General features: G+C 44.1%; 2 protein-coding genes across 3 annotated transcripts in view; both read left to right on the top strand.

Annotated features, from left to right (window-relative positions):
- LOC123507680 (dnaJ homolog subfamily C member 17-like) overlaps positions 1 to 18,171 on the top strand; it is a 64,146-nt gene extending 45,975 nt beyond the window's left edge. For both annotated transcript variants that reach the window (XM_045260795.1, XM_045260796.1), the window contains exons 6-8: positions 14,434 to 14,552; positions 15,547 to 15,630; positions 16,427 to 18,171. In XM_045260795.1, coding sequence (XP_045116730.1) covers positions 14,434 to 14,552; positions 15,547 to 15,630; positions 16,427 to 16,663 — 440 coding nt within the window. In that variant the 3' untranslated portion in view covers positions 16,664 to 18,171. The remainder of the gene's footprint in view (positions 1 to 14,433; positions 14,553 to 15,546; positions 15,631 to 16,426) is intronic.
- Positions 18,172 to 19,530: 1,359 nt separating this feature from the next.
- LOC123507679 overlaps positions 19,531 to 22,544 on the top strand; it is a 367,512-nt gene continuing 364,498 nt past the window's right edge. The window contains exon 1 of the mRNA XM_045260794.1: positions 19,531 to 20,103. The gene's annotated coding sequence lies outside the window, so the exon portion shown is untranslated. The remainder of the gene's footprint in view (positions 20,104 to 22,544) is intronic.

Below are 22,544 nucleotides of genomic sequence, written 5' to 3'. Positions count from 1 at the left end.
TGTGGCTCATCTCATCTCTGCTTTATTTTTTGGTATTCCTTGTAAGATTTCACTTTATGCATTACAAAACAATCCTCCCTAGTGGCAAGGTTTGTAAAAAGCTAATAGAAATGTTGTTTTGTGAATATAAATGCATATATAAGACACCTCCAGAGGTGGTGTTCCCAGCAATCTCAGAGCAACCTGAAAGCAACCTTGTCATCGTCCCTCCAAGCATTCATGGATGCCATTTCGCTGCAAGAGGTTGCTCTGACGTTAAAGAATCTTGGATCCAGCTCCAAAAACCTAATAGAAATGTTGTTTTGTGAACATAAATGCAAGAATGAGAGAATATGTACATAGCTCCTCTAACTTTCAATGATTCATATGACATCATAAAAGTATTGGTAAACCGGTGGCCCAATATGCTGCCAAATGTATATATAATTTTTTTTTTTTAACCCATGTGGTATGTTGGGGACTAGCCCAGAATGCATCCCCCCCTACTTCCATTATTTCCTATGGGAAAATTACGTCCATTTAACGGATTTTCGCTCTACGAACAGCTTTGACACCCCCTGTCCTGTTCGTTAAGCGGAGTATTACTGTGTATATATATATATATATATATATATATATATATATATATATATATATATATATATATATATATATACACACTCAACCCTCGATTTGATGGACCTCCATTTGCCGAATTTTGGATTTGCTGGACAAGAGTCCATGGGGGTCAAAAAAAGTAAAAAAGTCCGGGACGAGTCAATTTCAAACTACCGCGCCAGACAAAGTTCGCAAATCGCGCACTAGATGGCAGCGCGGGCGGACATACGCGTGGAGTCAGTATTACTGGACTGTACACAGTCTGCTGCGTCACTCGAGTGTTGTGCTTACTTGTTTTGGATATAAACACTTCTTCACAACGATGCCACCCAAAAACGCACCAAAGAAAGTAACCAAGCGTACAGCTAAACCTGTGCAACTTTCTGTGTCGCAAAAACTGGAACTTTTACGTAAAATAGATGGGGGAATGAGTGTTGCCCAAGTCTGCATTTACCATTAAGGTAAATGCTAATAAAAAAACAGTACAGTACCTGTATATAGTATATGTATGTTGTATATGTGCATGTTGTAGAAGGTAATATATTATATTACAGGACAGTATAGGACAGCTATGCGAGGTGAAGTCCGGGTGTGGGTTGTGTTTCCCGGAAATATATAGGGTAAAGTCCGGCAAGGGAGTAGGCCCCCGGACATTTTCTATTGCCGGACATTTGCCATTCCCGGTCAAGCCTTCCCCGCCTTTTAGTCCGGCAAATCGAGGGTTGAGTGTATTGTTATGGTACGTCTGCTCACCGGGGAGTATGATGCTCCACAGGGTTCCCAACACTATATTTCACAGCAGCTGCCACACTCAGGTTCTTTCTGCTGAAAATGTGCAAACTTTAATAGACTGCTGTTCCCTCACAGCGTCACAGCTGCCCTGAGAGGCGACGAGATACTCTGCTATCACTCGTGCTTAATGAGGATTTGGTAATGACGCCAGCATGTACCAATCCCTTCTCTGAGCCTTGCACACCCAGCCCCTAGTAGTAGACAAATAATACTAGAGAAATAGAGGTCACCAGCAGTGTATAACTTCCCCCACTGCTTGGGTATCTCCTTAGTAACTCCTCCTCCTGTACCAAACCAAGTAGAATTTATAGACAGTATATAAGTTATGTGTAAAGGGCGAAGCCTTAACCCCTTCGGCACCGATCGCCTTAGGTGTGAGACTCGCCTCTATACCGCCCGCATAATTGCTCACTAAACTTGCTCATATTTGTCACTTTCATTCATTTTTATTGTATAAGTGCACTGTACATATTAATATAAATGGTTTCCACATAATACACACTATAATAACACATAATAATAATCATAATAATAATGATAATAATAATAATAATTATGAAAAAACTCTATAGTATGAGGTGTTCCCTCTCTCAAAAAAAGACTGCACCACAGTGCTGTAGAGTAGAGGTCAGGTATAAGCTTTCAGGTCACAGGTCACTGTGACATGACTTAGGTGATTATCAAAAAAAGTAACAAAACGCCTCACGTGCACACGAAAACTTTGGCACATGTCCATTTATCCCCCACTCAAGGTCACTGAACTGAGGGATGGCGTGAGGGCGAACGCCATTGAATATGTCAGCCAGGAACGTCCACCCAGAGTCAACCACCGCCTCATTCTCCTCCAGTAACTCACTATCACTCAGTTCCTCTAAGTCACTTTCATCACTATACTCATCATCATCACTAAACTCATCACCTGAGTCAGCAGGCAAGTACTCAGAGCCAGAGCTACAGTCACTATCCACCTCCATTATCAGAGAAGGCAGCACAGTTCCTTGGACAAAAATGGCTTGGAAGCAGGAGCACAGAGCACGGTAATCCTACTCAGACAAACCGGCACTACGTTACATCACTCTTGGTTCACGCCACCCCATCGTGACGTGTCGTGATGTATCACTCACTGATTTGCTGCTGTCACAGAGTAGGCGGAGTCTAGACCATCCTAGTTGCTAATACCACCATGCCAGATGCCAAACAAAGGAGCCAAACCGTTTTAAACTTTTATTCCGAATGTATCCCGTACCAGTGTACGTGATGGTACATAGTACCATACCTCCTCATCACATACGGGTGTACGGGACGGTACTGAGGGGGTTAATACTCCGTAGAGAAAACCACCCACAAGGACAATTCCACCCGCTTCTCTATGGGAGTATTAATGCCTCTCCACATGTCTTGTTCTCAGACTGTAAGTGCCTACAGACTGGGACAAGACGCGCAGTATATATTACTATATTACTCAATAGAACAGATGCTTGCTAGCACCTGTCAAGACTGACTCCCTGTACCTATGGCTTACTACAAGACACGATACATATACCACATCCGGTGGCATACACAAGTCCAGCTATCAACTCCTGGTGACAACCAGCCACGCAGGGAGTCAAGTGTAGCTAACAGGTCATACGGACGATGACTGCACACCGACTGGGAGACAGCATGAAGCTTCCCACCAGACAAACAGTGTGTGTGGCTTCGGCCACTATAAACAATATACTACAGAAAACTATACAAAACGATGATGGTGGCACACGGCTGCCCACCAAACCACACTGGTGACCACGGCCACCTACAAAACGACAATTGGGACATGACAGTAACGTGTCTCTCCGCGTCGCCACTCACCAAGAGGGACAAACGCAAAACACGGGAAATGCAGCCAAACCAGCTACACCTTCCCCCTGGAACAACAAACCCGTTACTCCACACCGTCACGGCCTAACCAGCAGCAAACCAGCTACTCAAAAGGAGGGCACAACTCCCAGACCGAGACTGGTGAGCACCTAGAACAGCCCAGCAACACGTGTCTCAACCCTGTGCCAGAAACCAAGAGCGCATGTGTCTATGTCCGCTGAAGACTGGCTCGGTACTGGCGTTTTCTGCCAGACACAATGAGATGGCAGGAACAAAGAGGGAGGGTGGCTGCACAGCGGAACAGCGAGAGCCCCGCGCTGTGGGGGCCGCCATACGACAAAAAAAAAAAAATAAATAAATAAATAAAATAAATAAATTATAGGGGAAATAAGGCGGTGCCTCTCACAATATATACAGGCAACCCCCGTTTAACGAAGGTTCACACAACGAAATTTCGCTACGAGAAAAGTTTAATTTTACTACCATCTGCTCGTTTAACGAACACCAAACTCGCTTTAACGAAGTTTTATCTAGGTAATATTTTTCCAAATTTGAAAGCCCCATCATATCACACAAGCTGACAGGCTTTTGAATACACCAGGAGCTGCTGGTTCTAAGGCCTGCCTCAGGAAAAATCCTGGGACCCCTATAGAATAAAGATCAAGATCAAGATCAAGCCTCTCGTGGACAACACGCGCAACATTCACTCCCCAGTCAAAACATAACAGCGTCAGAAGCAGCTTGTCTTCCCTAGCTAAAGTTACCACCAAAATGCCCTGCAATTGGCCTAGTGTTCGTAAGAATATATATATATATATATATATATATATATATATATATATATATATATATATATATACAGGCAACCCCCGTTTAACGAAGGGGTTACGTTCTTAAAAAAACACTTCGTTAAGCGAAACTTCGTTAAGATCATCAACATTATAAAGTTACATACATGCATACATTAGTGTACATTATAATGACTTAAATTAAACTACCTAATGTTTAACTTCATAATTTTTACTTTCATTAAACCTTTTACTTTACTATGATGCACTCTCGCTTTGCTTACTCTCAATGAAAGTTCAAATCAGGGGTTAAACTTGTTATAATCGGTTCGCTTAATGAAGTTTAGCTTAACGAAGTGTTTTTAGAAGAACTCTTCGTTAAAGGGTTTGCCTGTATATATATATATATATATATATATATATATATATATATATATATATATATATATATATATATATATATATATATACAGGCAACCCCGTTTAACGAAGGGTTACGTTCCTAAAAACACTTCGTTAAGCGAAACTTCGTTAAGCGAACCGATTATAACAAGTTTAACCCCTGATTTGAACTTTCATTGAGAGTAAGCAAAGTGAGAGTGCCTCATAGTACAGTAAAAGGTTTAATGAAAGTAAAAATTATGAAGTTAAACATTTAGGTAGTTTAATTTAAGTCATTATGATGTACACTAATGTATGTATGTACGTAACTTTATAATGTTGATGATCTTAACTTTATGAAGGGAGGGAGAGTGAAACGAGAAATACACTAACCGGCAACCTGTGGAAAGTAAACAAAGTGCGCATCATGGTACCGCATACAAAACTTATGTACCACATTTCCACAAGGCTTTCCATTTTATCTATTGTAGAGTCACGAGTTCAGGTGGTTCTTTTAGCTTGCAAGGAAGATGAGGTCTCACTAGCCTTCTTAATAGAGTCTCTTGACTTGAAAATAGTAGACAGTAGATGGAGTCAAGCCATGGTGGGAAGCAATGTTATTAGTTTTCTGGCCTTTCTCTTGTCTGTGAATAATATCCAGCTTCACTTCGAGAGTAAGACACTTCCTGGTCTTCTTAGGAACGTTAGGCCACATTGCAGGGCGTTTTGGTGGTAAGTTGAACTAAGAAAGATGAGCTGCTGGTGATGCTGTTATGTTTTGACTGGGCAGTGAGTGGTGTGTGTGATCTTGATCTTGATCTTGATGCTACAGGTTGTTGGTTGCGGGATGTATAATGGAGGGCGTGTATGCCTAAGTAAGGGGCAGACATACACGCAGTACACGTAGATTCTTTACTTGTCCTTAGAGCTACAAAGGGTAGGAAATGGCGGCCAGTAGCGACTCGGGAGCACAGGCTCATGTGCTAGCTGAATGCGCAGAGAAATACAGTGGTGCCACATACACGTAATATGCATTAATACAATACATAACCCACATCTCTCCCCCCATTCTGCGCTCAGAAGTCCACAGGGACTCGAGCGACTGCAGCTGCGGACGCCTTCTCCTGGAGTCGTGGCGACCTGCGGGGCATCACCGTATCAGGTGCCACCAATGGAGCAGTGGCGTCCTCCATCGTAGAAGAAGCGTTTAGGGGTGGAGCAGGGCGGAGGAAGCGCCTGTTCCTCCACCACACTCGACCACTGGGCATCTTGAGCAGGTAATCCCGTGACCTGCCAACGCCCATGATGGTGCCAACCCTATCCCACCGCTGCATAGTCGGGTCCTGGATTTGAACCACGTCACCTCGCTGCAGGGGTGGAAGAGGCCGAGCGTGAGCATCGTAGCGACTTGTGGCATCACGGAGATGGGCAGCAGCTCGACGGTCGCAACTCTCGTCCCTGGCCTGCCACCGTTTCTGGAAGGCGCTGGCATGTGCGGGGACGCAAGAGCGTAAAGGGCGACCATACAGGACTTGAGCTGGAGAGTGACCCGTCTGGTTGGGGGTGTTCCGAAGCTCCAGGAGACCCCTGTCGAACGCCTCACAGTCTATAGTGCCAGACGGTGCCACCTTCTGGATGAAGTGCTTCACGGCCTTCACTGCAGACTCGGCATGGCCGTTAGACTGTGGGTAATGGGGCGTCGATGTGTTGTGACGGACTCCCCAGCGCTCGAGGAACGTAGAAAACTCCCGGCTGGCGAACTGTGGGCCACCATCCGTGCGCAGGCGTACAGGAACACCCAGGTCCCTGAAGAGGCGGCGGAAATGGCGAATGGTGGCAGCAGACGTCGTATCAGCGCCACAGGACACGACGACAGGCCAGCCGGAAAGACGATCTGCAATGACTAAGAAAGCCTTCCCTGCAACTGAGAAGTAATCAGCAGAAATGGACTCGAATGGTCGAGTTGGGTTGTCATCACAGAGTCTTGGTTCTTGCTGTTGACTGGGCTGCAGAATCTGGCACGGCTCACATGCTCGAACAGTGTTGGCAATGTCTGCATCCACTCCTGGCCAGAACACAGCCTGCCTAGCACGGCGCTTGGTGGCTTCGATACCACGATGGCTGTCGTGCAGGCGGGCCAAGACACGGCACCAACACTCGTGCACTGTACAGGACGAGATCCTCATCAGAGTAGAGGTCCTCCCGTAACTTCCAGTACGGGCGGAGCACGTTGGGGAGGGCGTACCTGTCCATAGGGAATCCGTTCTTCACAAAATGAAGGAGCTGGACGTACTCGGGGTCCTCGGTTGCCACCTTACGAAGCTCCTCAAGGGCAAGGTCACTGCCAGGAGGTGCTTCTGCAACATCAGGAGGCACCAACGAAGCAAGAGACTCCATCGCACGTAGTGTAGCGATAATCCTAACTTGGAAGCTGGTATCAATGCCATTGACTTCGTCAGCATGTGTTGGTTAGCCAACAGGAGAGCGAGATAGAGCGTCCGGGATACACAGCTCCTTGCCCGGGCGCCATACAGCTGTGAAGATGTACGGGGCGATCTTCTCCTTGAGGCGTTGTAGACGTGGATTCTCTATAGCGTCAAGGGAGTAGCTGTTTAGGATGGGAACTAGAGGGCGATGATCGGTGACGAGGTTAAAGTGTTGCAATCCTGTGAGGTAGAACTTGGTCTTCCCCATGGCCCATACGACAGCTAACATCTCCAACTCGATCGTCGCATATCGGGTCTCTGTATCCGTCAAGAAACGTGAGCCGCACTGGACGAGACGCTGCTGTCCACCACCGTGGTCCTGCAGTAAGGCATAACCCAGCCCATACAGGCGGGAAGCATCGGTCTGCAGAGTCGTAGGGAGAGCAGGGTCAAAGGCAGCAAGGACTGGTGGGCTGCCCAAGGCCATCTTCACACGTTGGAAGGCTTGCTCATGGTCGGGCGTCCACACAAACGACTTCTTAGGGCTCAAAAGTGGGCGTAGAGGCGCAGCAGTGGCAGCGAGGTCGGACGAGAAGCTGGCGAGCTGGTTGACAAGGCCCATGAAGGACCTAAGGTCGGTCAACGTAGCAGGCGTAGCAAACTCAGTGATGGCCCGAACCTTGTCAGGGTCTGCTGCGATGCCGTCATGGGAGAGCCTGTAGCCGCAGAAGGACACTGATGGAGCCGCCAGCACAAACTTCTTGGCATTTAAAGTGATGCCATGGGCTCGGCATCTGGCCAAGATGTCGTTAACGTGGCGTAGATGTGTGAAGTAATCTTCGTCGTACACGAGAATGTCATCCACGACTTTGACACACTGTGGCACTCCCTGTAGTGTGATGTCTCCTCGGAGGCAGAAGGCGTCGCCTGTGGCTGCGAAACCCATGGGACCTCGGAGGTACTTGAAGCGCCCATATGGAGTGATGAACGTAGTCAGGGCCTGGTCGTCCTCATGCAAGGGTATCTGCCAATATCCACACAACGCGTCAATCATGGTGAAGTAGCGTGCCCTGGCATCGACACTTCGGATGGCTGCAAAAGGCGTGGGTGATGGGTGTGCAGGCTGAGATACTTGTGCGTTCAACTTACTCAGGTCCGTAGTGATCCTGACACCTCCACCAGGTTTCGGCACAACAACCATCGGATGGCACCAATAAGATGGGACGTCACCAACAGGAGCAATAACGCCTCGTGCCACCATAGAGTCGAGCTCAGCTTTCACTGCGTCCCTGTAGGCCAAAGGAATAAGCCTTGGCGTGTGGACAGCAAACGGCTGGGCATCGTCTCGTAAGTGGATCCTCATCGGCGGTCCAGACATCGGCTTGAGTGGAGCATCCTGTGTAGAATCCTTTGTCAAGAGGACATCCTGGTACTCCCTCAAGAAGTACTCCTTCGCTGCGTCTGGGGAAGTGGTGCTGAGAAGAGGTAACGCAGGCACGCTGGAACGTGGAGCTGGAGCGTTTGTCGCCTCCCTTACACTGGCGACACTGCCTCGTGCTGAGAAAATCTGAGCAGGGAAGTCGTGAGGCACGATCCCCAAAGCACGACAGTGTTCACGGAACAGAAGTGGGGTGTTCCACGAACCCTGCACATCTATCCAGCCCGTACAAGACAGCTCGCCGTAAACTAATGTGGCCTGGAGCGAACCGAGGGCAGCAGACATCTTCGTCCCATCAGCGTTGTAGTAGGCAAGGGATGGAGGAGGACCAAGAGCCTGTCTGTCGATGCCCAACATTCTCAAGTGCTGTGGGCCGATGACCGTCGTGTCGGCACCAGTGTCGGGAATGAAGTCCAGACCACCAGAGTGACCGTCATGCAACACTTCCACTCGTACAGTAGGAGGAGGTGTCGGGTCATCACGAGTACTGATAGGAGACTGACATGAGGCCTCAGATGGGCCCTCATGAGACCCTGGGTCCGTTGTGAGAGACTGTAACCGCACCACGTGGAAGGTGGGGTGTCTTCCTCTTTCCTTTCGGCTTCTCGGGTCGCTGGGACTTACTCCTTGCCTTGGTTTGCTTGCAGACTTTCTCCAGGTGCCCCAGACGGTTACAAGCAGTGCACGTAGACTGCCTGGCTGGGCACTTGGGCATCAAAGCATAGTGGCCAGTCTTCCCACAACCTTTGCACGTAACACCTGTTGCTGGGCAGCTGCTGCAGGAGGTAGGCACCCGATGAGTGGGTGAAGGTTGGCGAGGGGGGACTCCAGGTTTGTGTGCTGCTTTCTTCGTCTGTTTATACGTTGAGACAGCAGACACTGTAGGTGAGGCACGTATGGCAGAGGCGGCTGACCGCGTCGCCTCGTGGGCCCTGCATACATTGATGACGTCAGCAAGAGTAGAGGCGGCGTCGAGGGACACAATCTTGGTCACCAATTCCTCGTCGTGGACGCCTGTCAGGATACCGTGCTTCATCCAGGCCTCTTCACAGTCCAGGTGGTGAGCCTTACAGATGTCGAATTCCTCCGCCAGGCTCTTCAGTCGGACGAGAAACTCGGAGAAGGGCTCGCCTCGCCTGCCGACAGCTAGTGAAGGCTCGCCGACGCAATGCCTCGTTGTTGGAGTCACGTATATGAGCCTGGAGAATGTCAAGCACTTCATCAACTGGCTTGAGAGAGGTAGGCGACACCTGTAATGTGTGCTCTAACACCCTCTGCGTCTCCAGAGTGAGGCACATACGTAGCTGGATCCTCTGTTTAGGCAGCGTCAGGCTGGGCAGGTCGATCATCGTCGCGTAGTCCTCCCAACGTCTCCTCCACTCACGAAACACTTGGTACGTCACGTCGTGTGACAGTGGCGGCGGAGGTGTGACAGCTGCTTTCTGCACAGGTGGGTGGGTACCGGAGCCGCTCTGTGCACCGCCAGGACTCCCAAGCGTCTGGGGGTTCGTCGGAGCCGCACCGGGCGCGCCCTGGGAAGAAGTGAGGCTGGTTAACAGAGCACGAAACTCAGCTCTGTCTTCCCGGCGTTGTTCCTCCATCTCACGTCGAGCGGCCGCCTCCCTGTCAGCAAACCATTGGAAGAATACTGAGAAATCAGGGTAGATGTAGGAGTAGGCAGTAGTCACCTGCCGCCCGGTGGAATACTCCAGGAGAGGTACTTACGGGGATGTAGGCAGTGCTGCAGACTGAGTGATTCCCCGTGTCCTCTCTTCCCGGTTCCCTTTGTGGTCTCATTTATACAATTGAGCAGCTGCAGCCTGCCCTCTAAAGACAACTTCTACTACTTCCTACACTACACTACAACACCTTACACTTTTACACTCTCTTCAAATCAAAATTTAATAATGGCTTCACCACGCCCTGCCTCGGAGTCCCCCTCTGGGGAGGGGACCATAAATGTCCCCAGGTCGGACTGCCCCTCTGCTGTCGACCTTGGGTGTCTTGACACTTCATCTAATACTTTTACTATCAATTTCTGCAACATTCGTGGCCTTCGTTCTAATTTTCAATCTGTGGAACACCACCTCTCCTCTACTAAACCTCATCTTCTCTTCCTAACTGAAACACAGTTGTCTGTGACTACTGACAGCAGCCCCTTTTCTGTTCCCTCCTACTTGCTCTATCCTCATTTTCAATCCAAAGCTGGATGTTGCGCATACGTGCGTAACGACACCACTTGCTCTCGTGCCCACAATCTTGAATCTTCAGAATTTTCTACCATCTGGCTAAGACTTCAATGTCACTCTCTAACTAAATTCATCTGTGCTGTATACCTCTCACCTAATTCCTCTGACTATGTAAAATTCTTTGACTATTTGACTTCCAAGGTGGAGCACATCTTATCTCACTTTCCTTTGCTGAGATCTCCATTTTAGGGATTTCAATGTTCACCACCAGCTTTGGCTTTCATCTTCTTTCACTGACCAACCTGGTGAACAAACCTTCAACTTTGCTATCCTTCATGACCTAGAGCAGCTAGTGCAGTTCCCTACCTGTATTCCTGACCGCCTTGGAGACACGCCCAACATTCTTGATCTTTTCCTAACCTCCAACCCTTCTGCTTACTCTGTTAAACTTTCCTCTCCGTTGGGCTCCTCCGACCACAATCTAATTTCCGTTACCTGTTCTATCACTCCAGTGCAGCCTCAGGACCCGCCTAAGCGGAGGTGCTTCTGGCATTTTAACTCTGCTAAGTGGGAGGAACTAAGGCAGTACTATTCTGATTTCCCTTGGGATGATTATTGTTTTCATGTCAGAGATCCTTCTCTTTGTGCCGAGCGCATAACAGAGGTGATTATCTCTGGCATGGAGCTATACATTCCTCATACTTTCTCTAATCCTAAAGCTAAAAAGCCTTGGTTTAACTCTGCTTGTTCTCGTGCTGTCAATGATAGAGAGGCGGCTCACAAACGGTTCCGTAGCCATCCAACTGCTGAAACTCATGCCCTATATATTTCTGCCCGTAATCATGCCAAATCTATTCTCCAACTTACTAAAAACTCTTTCATCAATAGAAAATGTCAAAGTCTTTCCAATTCTAACTCCTCTCGAGATTTCTGGCATCTAGCCAATAATATCTCTAACAACTTTACTTCTTCGTCTTTCCCTCCTTTACTTCATCCAGATGGCTCTACAGCTGTCTCTTCTTTTCTAAAGCTGAACTCTTCGCTCAAACCTTTGCTACCAACTCAACTTTGGATGATTCTGGGCATATTCCTCCTACTCCTCCACCCTCTGACTACTTCATCCCTAAAATTAAAATTCTTTATAAAGACGTTTTCCTGGCCCTCTCTGGCCTTGATTCTCGGAAGGCTTACGGTCCGGATGGAGTCCCTCCTGTTGTTCTCAAAAACTGTGCTTCCGAACTCGCTCACTGCCTGGTCAAACTCTTTCATCTGTGTCTCTACTTCTATTTATCCTTCTTGCTGGAAGTTTGCTCACATTCAACCTGTCCCTAAAAAAGGTGACCACTCCAATCCTTCTAACTACCGCCCTATAGCTTTGATTTCCTGCCTTTCTAAAGCCTTTGAGTCTATCCTTAATAGGAAGATAATGAGGCATCTATCAGCTCACAACCTTCTCTCTGATTGCCAGTATGGTTTCCGTAAAGGCAGATCTACTGGTGATCTTCTTACTTTCCTAACTGAATCTTGGTCATCCTCTTTAGGGACTTCGGTGAAACCTTTGCTGTCGGCCTTGACATATCGAAAGCCTTCGATAGAGTCTGGCACAAATCTTTAATTTCTAAACTACCCTCCTACGGATTCTATCCTTCTCTCTGTACCTTCATCTCCAGTTTCCTTTCCGATCGTTCTATTGCTGCTGTAGTAGACGGTCACTGTTCTTCCCCTAAAACTATCAACAGTGGTGTTCCACAGGGTTCTGTCCTATCACCCACTCTCTTTCTATTATTCATCAATGATCTCCTAAATCTGACTCAATGCCCTATCCACTCCTATGCTGATGATACCACCTTGCATTATTCAACAGCGTTCAACAGACGCCCAACCCAACAACAATTAAATGACTCAAGGCGTCACAACATTCAACCTGCCTACCCTCCTGGCGGCCTAATCAACAAAAACAAGCTTGTGTTTCATATTCCTACATACTTGTAAATAATATAACAATATAACCTTTTATTTATATAACGCTTCTACTCCTACCGCACTCCACAAAGCTCACAGCTGTTCGCCCTGGGCGTCACAACATTCGACCTGCCCACCCTCCTGGCGGCCTCAGGCCGCCTTTCGCAACCTGCAGTCCTCGTCATGCCCTAATCAATATATTCCTACATAGTTGTAAATAATATACCAATATAACAATATAACCTTTACTTACCTGAATAACCATAAAAATTATTGGTTGAAAACTCGATAATATGCTTTGAAAGTACAAAACTCGAGTTACGTACAAAATCGACTTACGCCTTGTTTCAGGAACGTAACTCTGACGTAACTCGACCTTACTATATATATATATATATATATATATATATATATATATATATATATATATATATATATATATATATATATATATATATATATATATATATATATATATATATATATATATATATATATATATATATATATATATATATATATATATATATATATATATATATATATATATATATATATATATACAGTAATACTCTGCTTAACGAACAGGATAGGGGGTGTCAAAGCTGTTCTTAGAGCGAAAATTTGTTAAGTGGACGTAATTTTTCCATAGGAAATAATGGAAATAGAGGGGAATGCGTTCTGGGGTGGTCCCCAACATACCATATGGGTTAGAAAAAAAATTATATTTATGTTTGGCAGCATATTGGGCCACTGGTGTACCACTACTTTTATGATGTCATATAAGTCATTGGAAGTTAGAGGAGCTACGTACAAATTCTCTCATATTCTCGCATTTATGTTCACAAAACAATATTTCTATTAGCTTTTTACAAACCTTGCCCCCAAGAAAGGATTGTTTTGTAATGCATAAAGTGAAATCTTAATGGAATACCAAAAAATAAAGCAGAGATGAGATGAGCCACAGACGAAGCAGGAGGCTCGGCGACTTGGCCCCTTCTTCTTCTTGTGACCCTTTTAGCCTGCATGTTGTTTTCCCCATGATATTTGTTTCCACTCCTCTATTGCCTGCTATAATGGATATCATATATTAGTATTCATATACGCTCATGGCATGAGGATAACCTCAGCTCTGTGGCACTGAGTGAGTGAATTATTAATGAAATACCACGGTATGTCATTAATAATTCACTATCACTCAGTGCCACGGAGTCAAGGTTATCCTCGTGGCGTGAGCATAGGTATATGAATACTAAGATATGATATCCATTATAACAGGCAATAGAGGAGTGAAAACATAAACATCATGATGAAAGTAACACGCAAGCAAAAGGGTCACAAGAAGAAGAAGTGGCCGATTGGCCGTGAGTCTCCTGCTTCGTCTGTGGCTCATCTCATCTCTGCTTTATTTTTTGGTATTCTATGTAAGATTTATGCATTACAAAACAATCCTTTCTTGGGGGCAAGGTTTGTAAAAAGCTAATAGAAATGTTGTTTTGTGAACATAAATGCATATATAAGACAGTAACACCACCTGGAGGGGTGGTGTTCCCAGCAACCTCAGAGCAACCTGATAGCAACCTTGTCACCGTCCCTCCAAGCGTTCATGGATGCCATCTCGCTGCAAGAGACTGCTCTGACGTTGTTAAAGAATCTCGGATCCAGCTCCAGGAACGCTAGAGACAGAGGCGAGGAGCCAGCCAATCACAGCGGAACTACCGTGTTCGGTTCCTCACAATGCAAATTCAAACCCAGAAAATTCACTAAAACGGACGTGGTTGTACCTTATGCGGACTTTTTGGTCAAACTTTATATAGTATGTTAAACTGGAAATTCGTTAAACGAACCTTCGTTAAGCGGAGTATTACTGTGTGTATATATATATATATATATATATATATATATATATATATATATATATATATATATATATATATATATATATAATTGCTGTTGTGGCCAGTAAGATAATGTAATCTAATCTGTAACTGTTCTTCTGCCAGGGACATCTGAGGAGGCCAAGAGTGCTGCACCTCAGGGCCACAAGATTAAGGTTAAGTGGGCAGCCACCGAGGACTGGCCAGGTTACACTGAGGAAGAGATTCACCACCTCTTTTATAAGGTATGTAGTTCTTGGTTTCCTTTATGGAGTGTTGAATTTCTTTTATACAGTTCTAGATTCCCTTCATACAAAAATGGTTCTCTTTCATACAGTAGTGGATTTAGAGTCGATTCCTGATGTGCATTACTGGTTTGAAAATTTGTAGCATTATAAGTTGTAATTATAGTTTAGTACAGTGCTTACTCCAATTTTGCGAGCTCAAATTTTGCGAGACGCCAATTTTGCGACTAAGCACCAAAAATTGCCATTTTAAAAAATTTCCTCATCTTGCTCCTTTCTCCCGGTATTGCGAGTGGTGGTGGGAGAGAGAGCGTTCCCACAAATTATATATTACTATATTATATAGACAATATTTTATTAATTTATTCATATTTATCATATTATACTATATTATCATATCTATATTATATTTATCATAGTTTGGTGGTTTTTGGCTAGTTTTCATAAAAATCTGACAGTAATTCAATGAAGCTCATCTGGTAACACTGCCCCGCTCCCTCCCGCCTTCCATTTGTTTACGTACACCTCCACGGAGTTCTCTCTGCAAATTTGGAGGAATCCTTGTGCTCGACTTTGTGCAGCATGGCGCCACCAACCAAGAAAACTTTGGAGCAGAAGATGAAGATAAGTAAGAGAAAAAGAGATGGAAAAAGGAAATGTGATATTTCCAGAGAGTTTGGTGAGAATGGTGTGTAAAAACAGTGAGAAAATTGAAAAAGCTCTAAAAACCTATGGTGGACAGATTTTTTTATTTTCGTAGCCTTTGTACAAACACTGTGATCATTCATATGGAAAGATACCTGGCTCAATATATTAACAGAGAGGAAAAGGAAGGAAAAATTAGGCGACCATATTCAATATTTTCTCATAGGAATAATACTTCCAATTTTGTGATTTCCAAATTTGTGACTCACAATGCTGCCCCATTTCTCGCAAAATTGGAGTAAGCACTGTACAATGTACTGTGGTATTGATTCCTGGTATTTCTTTGCAGTGGGGAGACATCAATGCTCTGGTGATGAAACAGAGAACCAAGAAAGGAACAGCATTAATAGATTACAAGACCAAGCAAGGAGCAGTAAGTATAGTGAGGGATCTTGCTATCTGTATATTAGGCCAGCAAAATCAAATGAGGTAGCCCAAAGTACCACATATTCACAAAGTAAATGGTGTTGTATTTGTTTGGTTATTTATTCATTTACTATTCTCTTGTTATTTTGTCATTTTCTTTGATGGTGGTAGCAAAAGAGCATCCATATGATTTTATTCAGACACTCCATTGCTTGTTCCTGCCTTCTGTCTCTACCAGCACTTGTTTCTACTCACATTTTTTAACCTTCCATCATATAAGTCTTTTTATTTTTCTGTTAGAACATTCAGTTTCATTTATGTACATTTTCCGTACAAAAGTTTTTTTTTTTTTTTTTCCCGTCCTCGTCTGATGTATTGTCATTTGTCGGGTTCAGGTTGTGGGTATGTATAGTGGAATTTTCATCCTTGTCCTGTTTCTCATAATCATCATTTTCATCATCACCATCACCATTATCACCATCATTATAATTTTCAACTTTAAATAGTCTTTTTTTTTTTTTTTAGGATGGCACCAGTATTTTTTTTTCCCTCATGCACAAATAATCAAAACAAAAAATAATCATCAACTCGTTTATAGGATAAGATGCAGTATCACAGACTGCACTTTTCCTTCCCTGAAAAGATGGCAGTACAGTTTGAGCAGGGCATGTTAGGCAAACCCACTGAGGTAACACAAGTGATGGCTAAGTAGGCTCATAGATTGAATTGTAGAATCATCATCACCATCATGTTGTTGACATTGTTGGACAGAATATCACACACTGCACATTTCTCTCCCTCAGGACATGGCTGTGCAGTTTGAGAAGGGCATGTTAGGCAAACCGATTGAGGTAACACATGTGACTGCTGATCCCAAGAAACCAGCCACCAAGGAACGGAAACCCAAGGAAGAGTCTGTGGACCTGAAGCCGAACTATGATTTTGAGTCAGTGTCTGCCATGAACCAGAGGAGACAGGCAGAGCGCAAGAAACTCATCCAACAGATCATGCAGGAGGAAGGCAACAGTGAGAGCAGATGAAGGTGTGTGGCACCATCGGTGTCTTTTATTTATTGGGTCATTTGGTTTTGTACATTCCAACTGCATTATGGGACAGTTCTCAAAGTTCATGGAAGTAAAATACTATTAAAGTGTTAAAATTGTGTTGCTAATGAAAGGAAAAAAAATGGACATTGACTATAAATGAAAGGATATGTACAAAACTTTGTTTAAGAAAAAAAAAACAATAAATAAAAAAACCCCAAAACATTTGGTAAAAAAAAGTATGTGTTTTGTGAGTCCCTGAAGAAGCCACCTATGCTAAGGTAGGCAAAGATCATAAATTAGAATAACTGTGACTGTAATTGAGTTGTCTTGCTTCGTGTTAGTTGAAGGTGTATCTGTTCTTAGTTCAGTGTTTGTTCCTTGACATGTGATGTTTGAGAGCTGGTGATGGAGAGCCATGATCTGAATCACTACTGTTCTACACTTCCAGTATTTTCAAAAGATTTGTTGAGACTACAAAGGTTTTCAATGGTGCTTATATTGTTCTCGTGACATCAACAAAAGTTCTACCTTACTAACAGGAGGATTATTCATGAAAACATAGCTAATCATGTCTAGCTTTTGAAAATAGTTGTGATGAGAGAGCAAGGTGTTTGAGAGTGTTGGTCAGAAAGTAGAATTTGTTTATTCATTAAGTGTGGTTTTGTAGTGTCAGTGGTATGGTATGGCATCACTGGTGCAACTTAGAAGATAATCATCACTAAAATGTTCAAATGTTCAGGTCTTCATCATCAAGATTTGGTAAAGTTACAGAGCAGTGTGTTGGTGAGTGTTGTGGCATTTTTTTCATTTATTATTTTTTTATTTGTTTTTCTTAACAAGGGGGCTCAGGCCTAGGACAACAAAAAGACTGTAAATAAGACTTCACTTAAGCTACCAGTACCTAAAGAGTAGTCAAAAGCTTTTGATTACCCAAAAATAATGAGGAAGATAGTTTCTATAAAAATACGAAATAGTATTCGCACCTCAAAAGTAAAAGTATATTTTCTTCAGTGTCCTTTTGAATCAGTGTAAGGTAGCAAAAGTGAACACAAGGCATAATGAATGGTTAATGGTGTGATGTTCCTCTTAACTTCTTGTAAGTGAAGTTGGGAGTCTAAAGGTGTATATTTAAGTATACTTAGTCACTTGAACATTGTACTTTCTCTCTTGGCTTGTTGTAAGGGAAGCTAGGGAAATAGAAGGATGTATTGAAGTTCATATTGTCATTCAAACATCATATTTTCTTCTCTTACTCCTTTTAAGGAGAGGAAAGAGAATTCAAACATTGTACTGTCTCTCCTGGTTAATTTTAAGTGATTTTTTTATTTATTTATTTTATTTTTTTTTAAGATTGAAATGGTTTGTTGAAGTCTTCATTGTTGTCTTATCAGTTCTCTTGATTGAAGTATATTTTCTATGTGAATTCAGGAGTATCTAAATATATCTCGACGTCATGCATCAACACATCTCGTGAATGAATCCCAAATATACATATTTTCAAACATATTGTGTGACTCCAAGGGAAATACTTTACCTTAAATTCGCATTGCATGTTGAAACAGAACTTTGGTGGCATGATAGTGAGATTGCATTCTCTAAATAATTGGCATCTTATCGCTAGTTCCGTGGTTGTCATGAAGGCTTTAGAACGAGAAAATAAAGGAGGCTACAAGAAGCAGTTAAACCTACATGGCAGTCCCTATATAAAACATGGACGATATCTTTCCATTTGTCATCTTATTCATAAATTTGTCCAACCTTCTTTATCCTGATTAGTAAGTTCATTCCACTCGCGGATGTTTCCATGAAAGTGACTCCATTGGTGACTATGTGCGTCACTAATGGGAAAAGCACCTGTGAGAAACCCACTAATCATCCTACAACTTACAATTATTGATTCCAGTTAAGGTGGTTTTGTAAGCGTGTTCCCCATGATTCCAGTGATAACTTTACAAGTCCTGCCTAATCTTGACTTGTGGCGAAGGTATTATGGTCGAGTGAATGCCACGTCCCTTGACCATCAGAGCATCCTCTCCCTTGGTCCTTCCTTCATTTATTATCTCCAGGCCACTTAAGTTCCCCAAACCCTTTCCTTGATGGTCTTCTGCATGCGCGGGTTAAAGTATTGGTGTTGTCACTGTTGTCTCTCATTATTCTTGTGAGGAGAAGGCGAGCACGGTTGTCTCGCCTCTCTGTCCATCCTTAAGTTTGAACACTCATCCAGACAATCTGGCACTTGTCAATGCTCGGCGCACTCTTGCGGAGTCTGTCGCCTGCCACCTATACAAATTAGCGCACCTTTTTATTTTGACGAGTGAAAATATGGACAAATGTTACGCAGAACTGCAGTCACGACACATGACCAAGGATTCTGTATATTCCTTGCACGTGACTGAGGAGACGAGGAATGACGCACCGGTGAGACAGACGCACCACAGCAGGTCGGCTGAGCTCGCCTTGTAGTACAGCACGCCCTTCGAGGAGCGTGCCCTAGACCTACTGGTGCAGTATAGCGTGTAGCGTCAGGAACCCAGGCAGTGTGCGGGGCGAGGCTCCGCGCCGCATGTCAATGTGAAAAGGCGGGCGACGTGCGGCGAGGCGTGGTGTGGTGCCCGCTGCGGGTTGGAGTGGCCATGACCCAGGCGGGCATTCCATACTAAAAAGACGAGATTTAAACTTACGTAATATACGTTACATATGAATGATCAGCTTTTTTTTTTTTTTTTTTTTCTGTGAACGCCTCACCACAGCCTGGCGTCCTTGTCCCGGCGGCCGCGGCTCCATTTTGGCGCCACGGCAGGCTGTTCCCATTGTCCCCGCCGTGACGGAGTAGAGTCGAGAGGGGCCGTCCTCCTCATTACCTCAGCAGCACGCACGACCTCGAGATAAGCCCAAGGAATGGGTTTGCTTTCGATTTTAGAACTTTGAAAGCAAGGAGAGCATCGGGGCAATTAGTGCCTCCATCACGACCGGGGGCACGGTGGGCATGCCAATCCCTGCACCATCCCCACATCACCTTGGAGACACTTCTTGTGCAGCTCTCGCTCAGCGTGCGATTGTTAGGCGGCGCTGGTGTTGTTACCGCTGGGCGTCTGTTCTGGTGCAGGGGGAGAGGGAGGGGAGCAACGTGGTCAGCGTGTAGTAGCGATGGTAGTGGTGGGGCTGGTAGCCACACACACTCAGTCAGTCAGCCAAGGAGCATCGGGGAGGGGGAAGGTGCCTCGCTACTCACTTCTCGCCTCCTCCCATCGCGTGCCGGGTGTAGTGCGTGGCCCAGATGTGTGCCCAGACATGTGGCCCTGTGTACGCCCGGTAGCTCAGTGGTTAGAGCGCTGGCTTCACAAGCCAAGCCAGAGGACCGGGGTTCGATTCTCCGGCCGGGTGGAGATATTTGGGTGTGTCTCCTTTCACGTGTAGCCCCTGTTCACCTAGCAGTGAGTAGGTACGGGATGTAAATCGAGGAGTTGTGACCTTGTTGTCCCGGTGTGTGGTGTGTGCCTGTTCTCAGGCATATCCGAAGATCGGAAATAATGAGCTCTGAGCTCGTTCCGTAGGGTAACGTTTGGCTGTCTCGTCAGAGACTGCAGCAGATCAAACAGTGAAACGTCCCTGTGATCCAAATGTATACACGGTGGTGGTGTTTGTATGTGTAGGGACAGGTGTTTGTCCGTGTGTGTCTGTGTGTAAACCTGAGAGATGCAAGGACTGTGGTGGTAATGCGACGCGTGTTTGTAACTGAGGACAAGAAGGAATGAGATCAGTTTGGAAACATACGTAGCAATGACGCTGTGTTGGTAAGACATTAGAAGGGAAAAGTATACATACTCTCATACTCATATTGCATCATATTAAATCCACATCACGAAATAAAAAAAAGTCATTCGTATCTAGTCAGAAATTACTTTATATTTTTGTTGTCTTTTTTATGTAAGAGGGATACCGACCAAGTAAAACAAAAATATGAAAAGTCCCCTCGTTCTTTCAATATTATTTTTCATATACTCATCATCTCTTTTCTCAATATTTATTTATTCTCAAACATTTATCTTACTTTTTACTCACATACTCACACATTTACTTGACTTTCTTAACAGCCTCACTTAATCATGCAAAACAGTTACAGTTCACACTCACCTGGAATTTCACACCTGTCTCACGTATCATTAAGACTCAACACCCAGAATAACAATAAGAAAAAGTCAGCCTTGTTTGATCTTCCTTCAGGAGCAGCAAAAGATTGAAAAAGTTATCAGTATAAGAACTTTATACTTACCTGGAATTCTACACTCTTTCACGTTACAGTAACTTCCAAACTTCCTCATAAAAAAAGTAAGATGCAGAACCTTACAGAAATCTTGCGTCTATATCGTAAAACAAGTTATAATTTCACACTTAGCAAATTTGATAGGTTTTCAAGTGTCATTATTTCAATATTCAATAAAAAAAAAACTATGATGAATGATATAAGAATTTTTCGTCTATAGATTCATAAAAACAAGCTATAATTTCACGCTAATGTTAAGAGCTTCACATTTGCTCTACTTCCAGACTTCAAGACATAATACTGTAGAGAACCTTGTCAAAATCTCGAGTCTATAGATGAACAAAAATGACAACAATAGAAATGAGTTACAATTTCGTACTTACCTAAGGAATATCGCACCTGTTCCACGTCTCATTAAGTGTCAAAACCCAATACAACAGTAAGATACAGTCGACTATATCAGATCTTACGCCGGGAGATGCGCAAAGAAAAGAAAAGAAAACGAAAAAAAAAAAAAAAACGCACCATTTCTAACAAAGGCGAATAGCGACCAGCGAAAACCGGTTCAAGAGAGAGAGAGAGAGAGAAAAAAAACATTAGACAGCATTTTAATCTTGTTTCTTCCTTTTTTTTTTTTTTAGTTCAAGGTCAGGTGAGGTTAGGTTAAGGAGACGTCACTGCGCCTTCAACTCGGAATATTCTCCCTTAAAGGCGCTCGCGAATGTTAAAGAGGGTGTTTTATTGGTGTGTGTGAGAGAGAGAGAGAGAGAGAGAGAGAGAGAGAGAGAGAGAGAGAGAGAGAGAGAGAGAGAGTACATCGATAGGTCTCTCAGATGATTAATAGGTATAGAGACAAGTAGCAGAGAGAGAGAGAGAGAGAGTGTGTGTGTGTGTGTGTGTGTGTGAGGTGTGGGAGAGGAGGTCCAGGCGTCGACAGGTAAACAAAGTCCTGCCCAGGTGTGCCCAGGTGTAAATTAACCCGCACCTGTGAATTGTAACGTTCCCCCTTCACATCCTTCTTTGCCTTTTTTTCCTTTTCTCCCTTCTTCCTTCCCTCCCTTTTTTCCCTCTCTCTCTCTCTCTTTCCGTCCTTCCATTTTTTCCCTTCTCTCCCTTCCTCTTCACTTTCTCTTGCCTCGCATTTGTTATATTTCACTCCTTTTCTTTACTTTTACTTGTTTATGTGTGTTCCTCTTTTCTTAACCCCTTTACTCTTTGCACTTTTTTTTTCATTTACTCCTTTGTTTACTTTCCTTCTGTCATGTTCTCTTTTCAATATGCGCTTACTTTTTCTGCTCTTGTTTACTCCTTTCTTTACCGATTTCGTCCTTTCATTAATTACTTATTTTATTCTACTCTTATTTATTTTTTTCTTTACTCCTGCATTCCTTTCCTCACTTCCTTATGGCTTCATTAACCCCTTTAGTACAGGGACCTATTTTTACCATGAGTTTTGAGTATGATTAGACAATGTTATATACTTAGGAAGGGTCTATGAAGGTTAGAAGATTAATGGCCAGAGTCGTCAATATCTTAATCCCCACATAAGTTTCTGAAGCTGTTTAAAATCACCAAATAGTAAGCAGAATGAATATGAAATCGTGTCATGGT

The sequence above is a fragment of the Portunus trituberculatus genome, chromosome 23 (genome assembly GCF_017591435.1).
Source record: "Portunus trituberculatus isolate SZX2019 chromosome 23, ASM1759143v1, whole genome shotgun sequence".
NCBI lineage: Eukaryota > Metazoa > Arthropoda > Malacostraca > Decapoda > Portunidae > Portunus > Portunus trituberculatus.
Note: the sequence above shows the minus strand (reverse complement) of the source record. Positions and strands in the feature narration are given on the sequence as shown.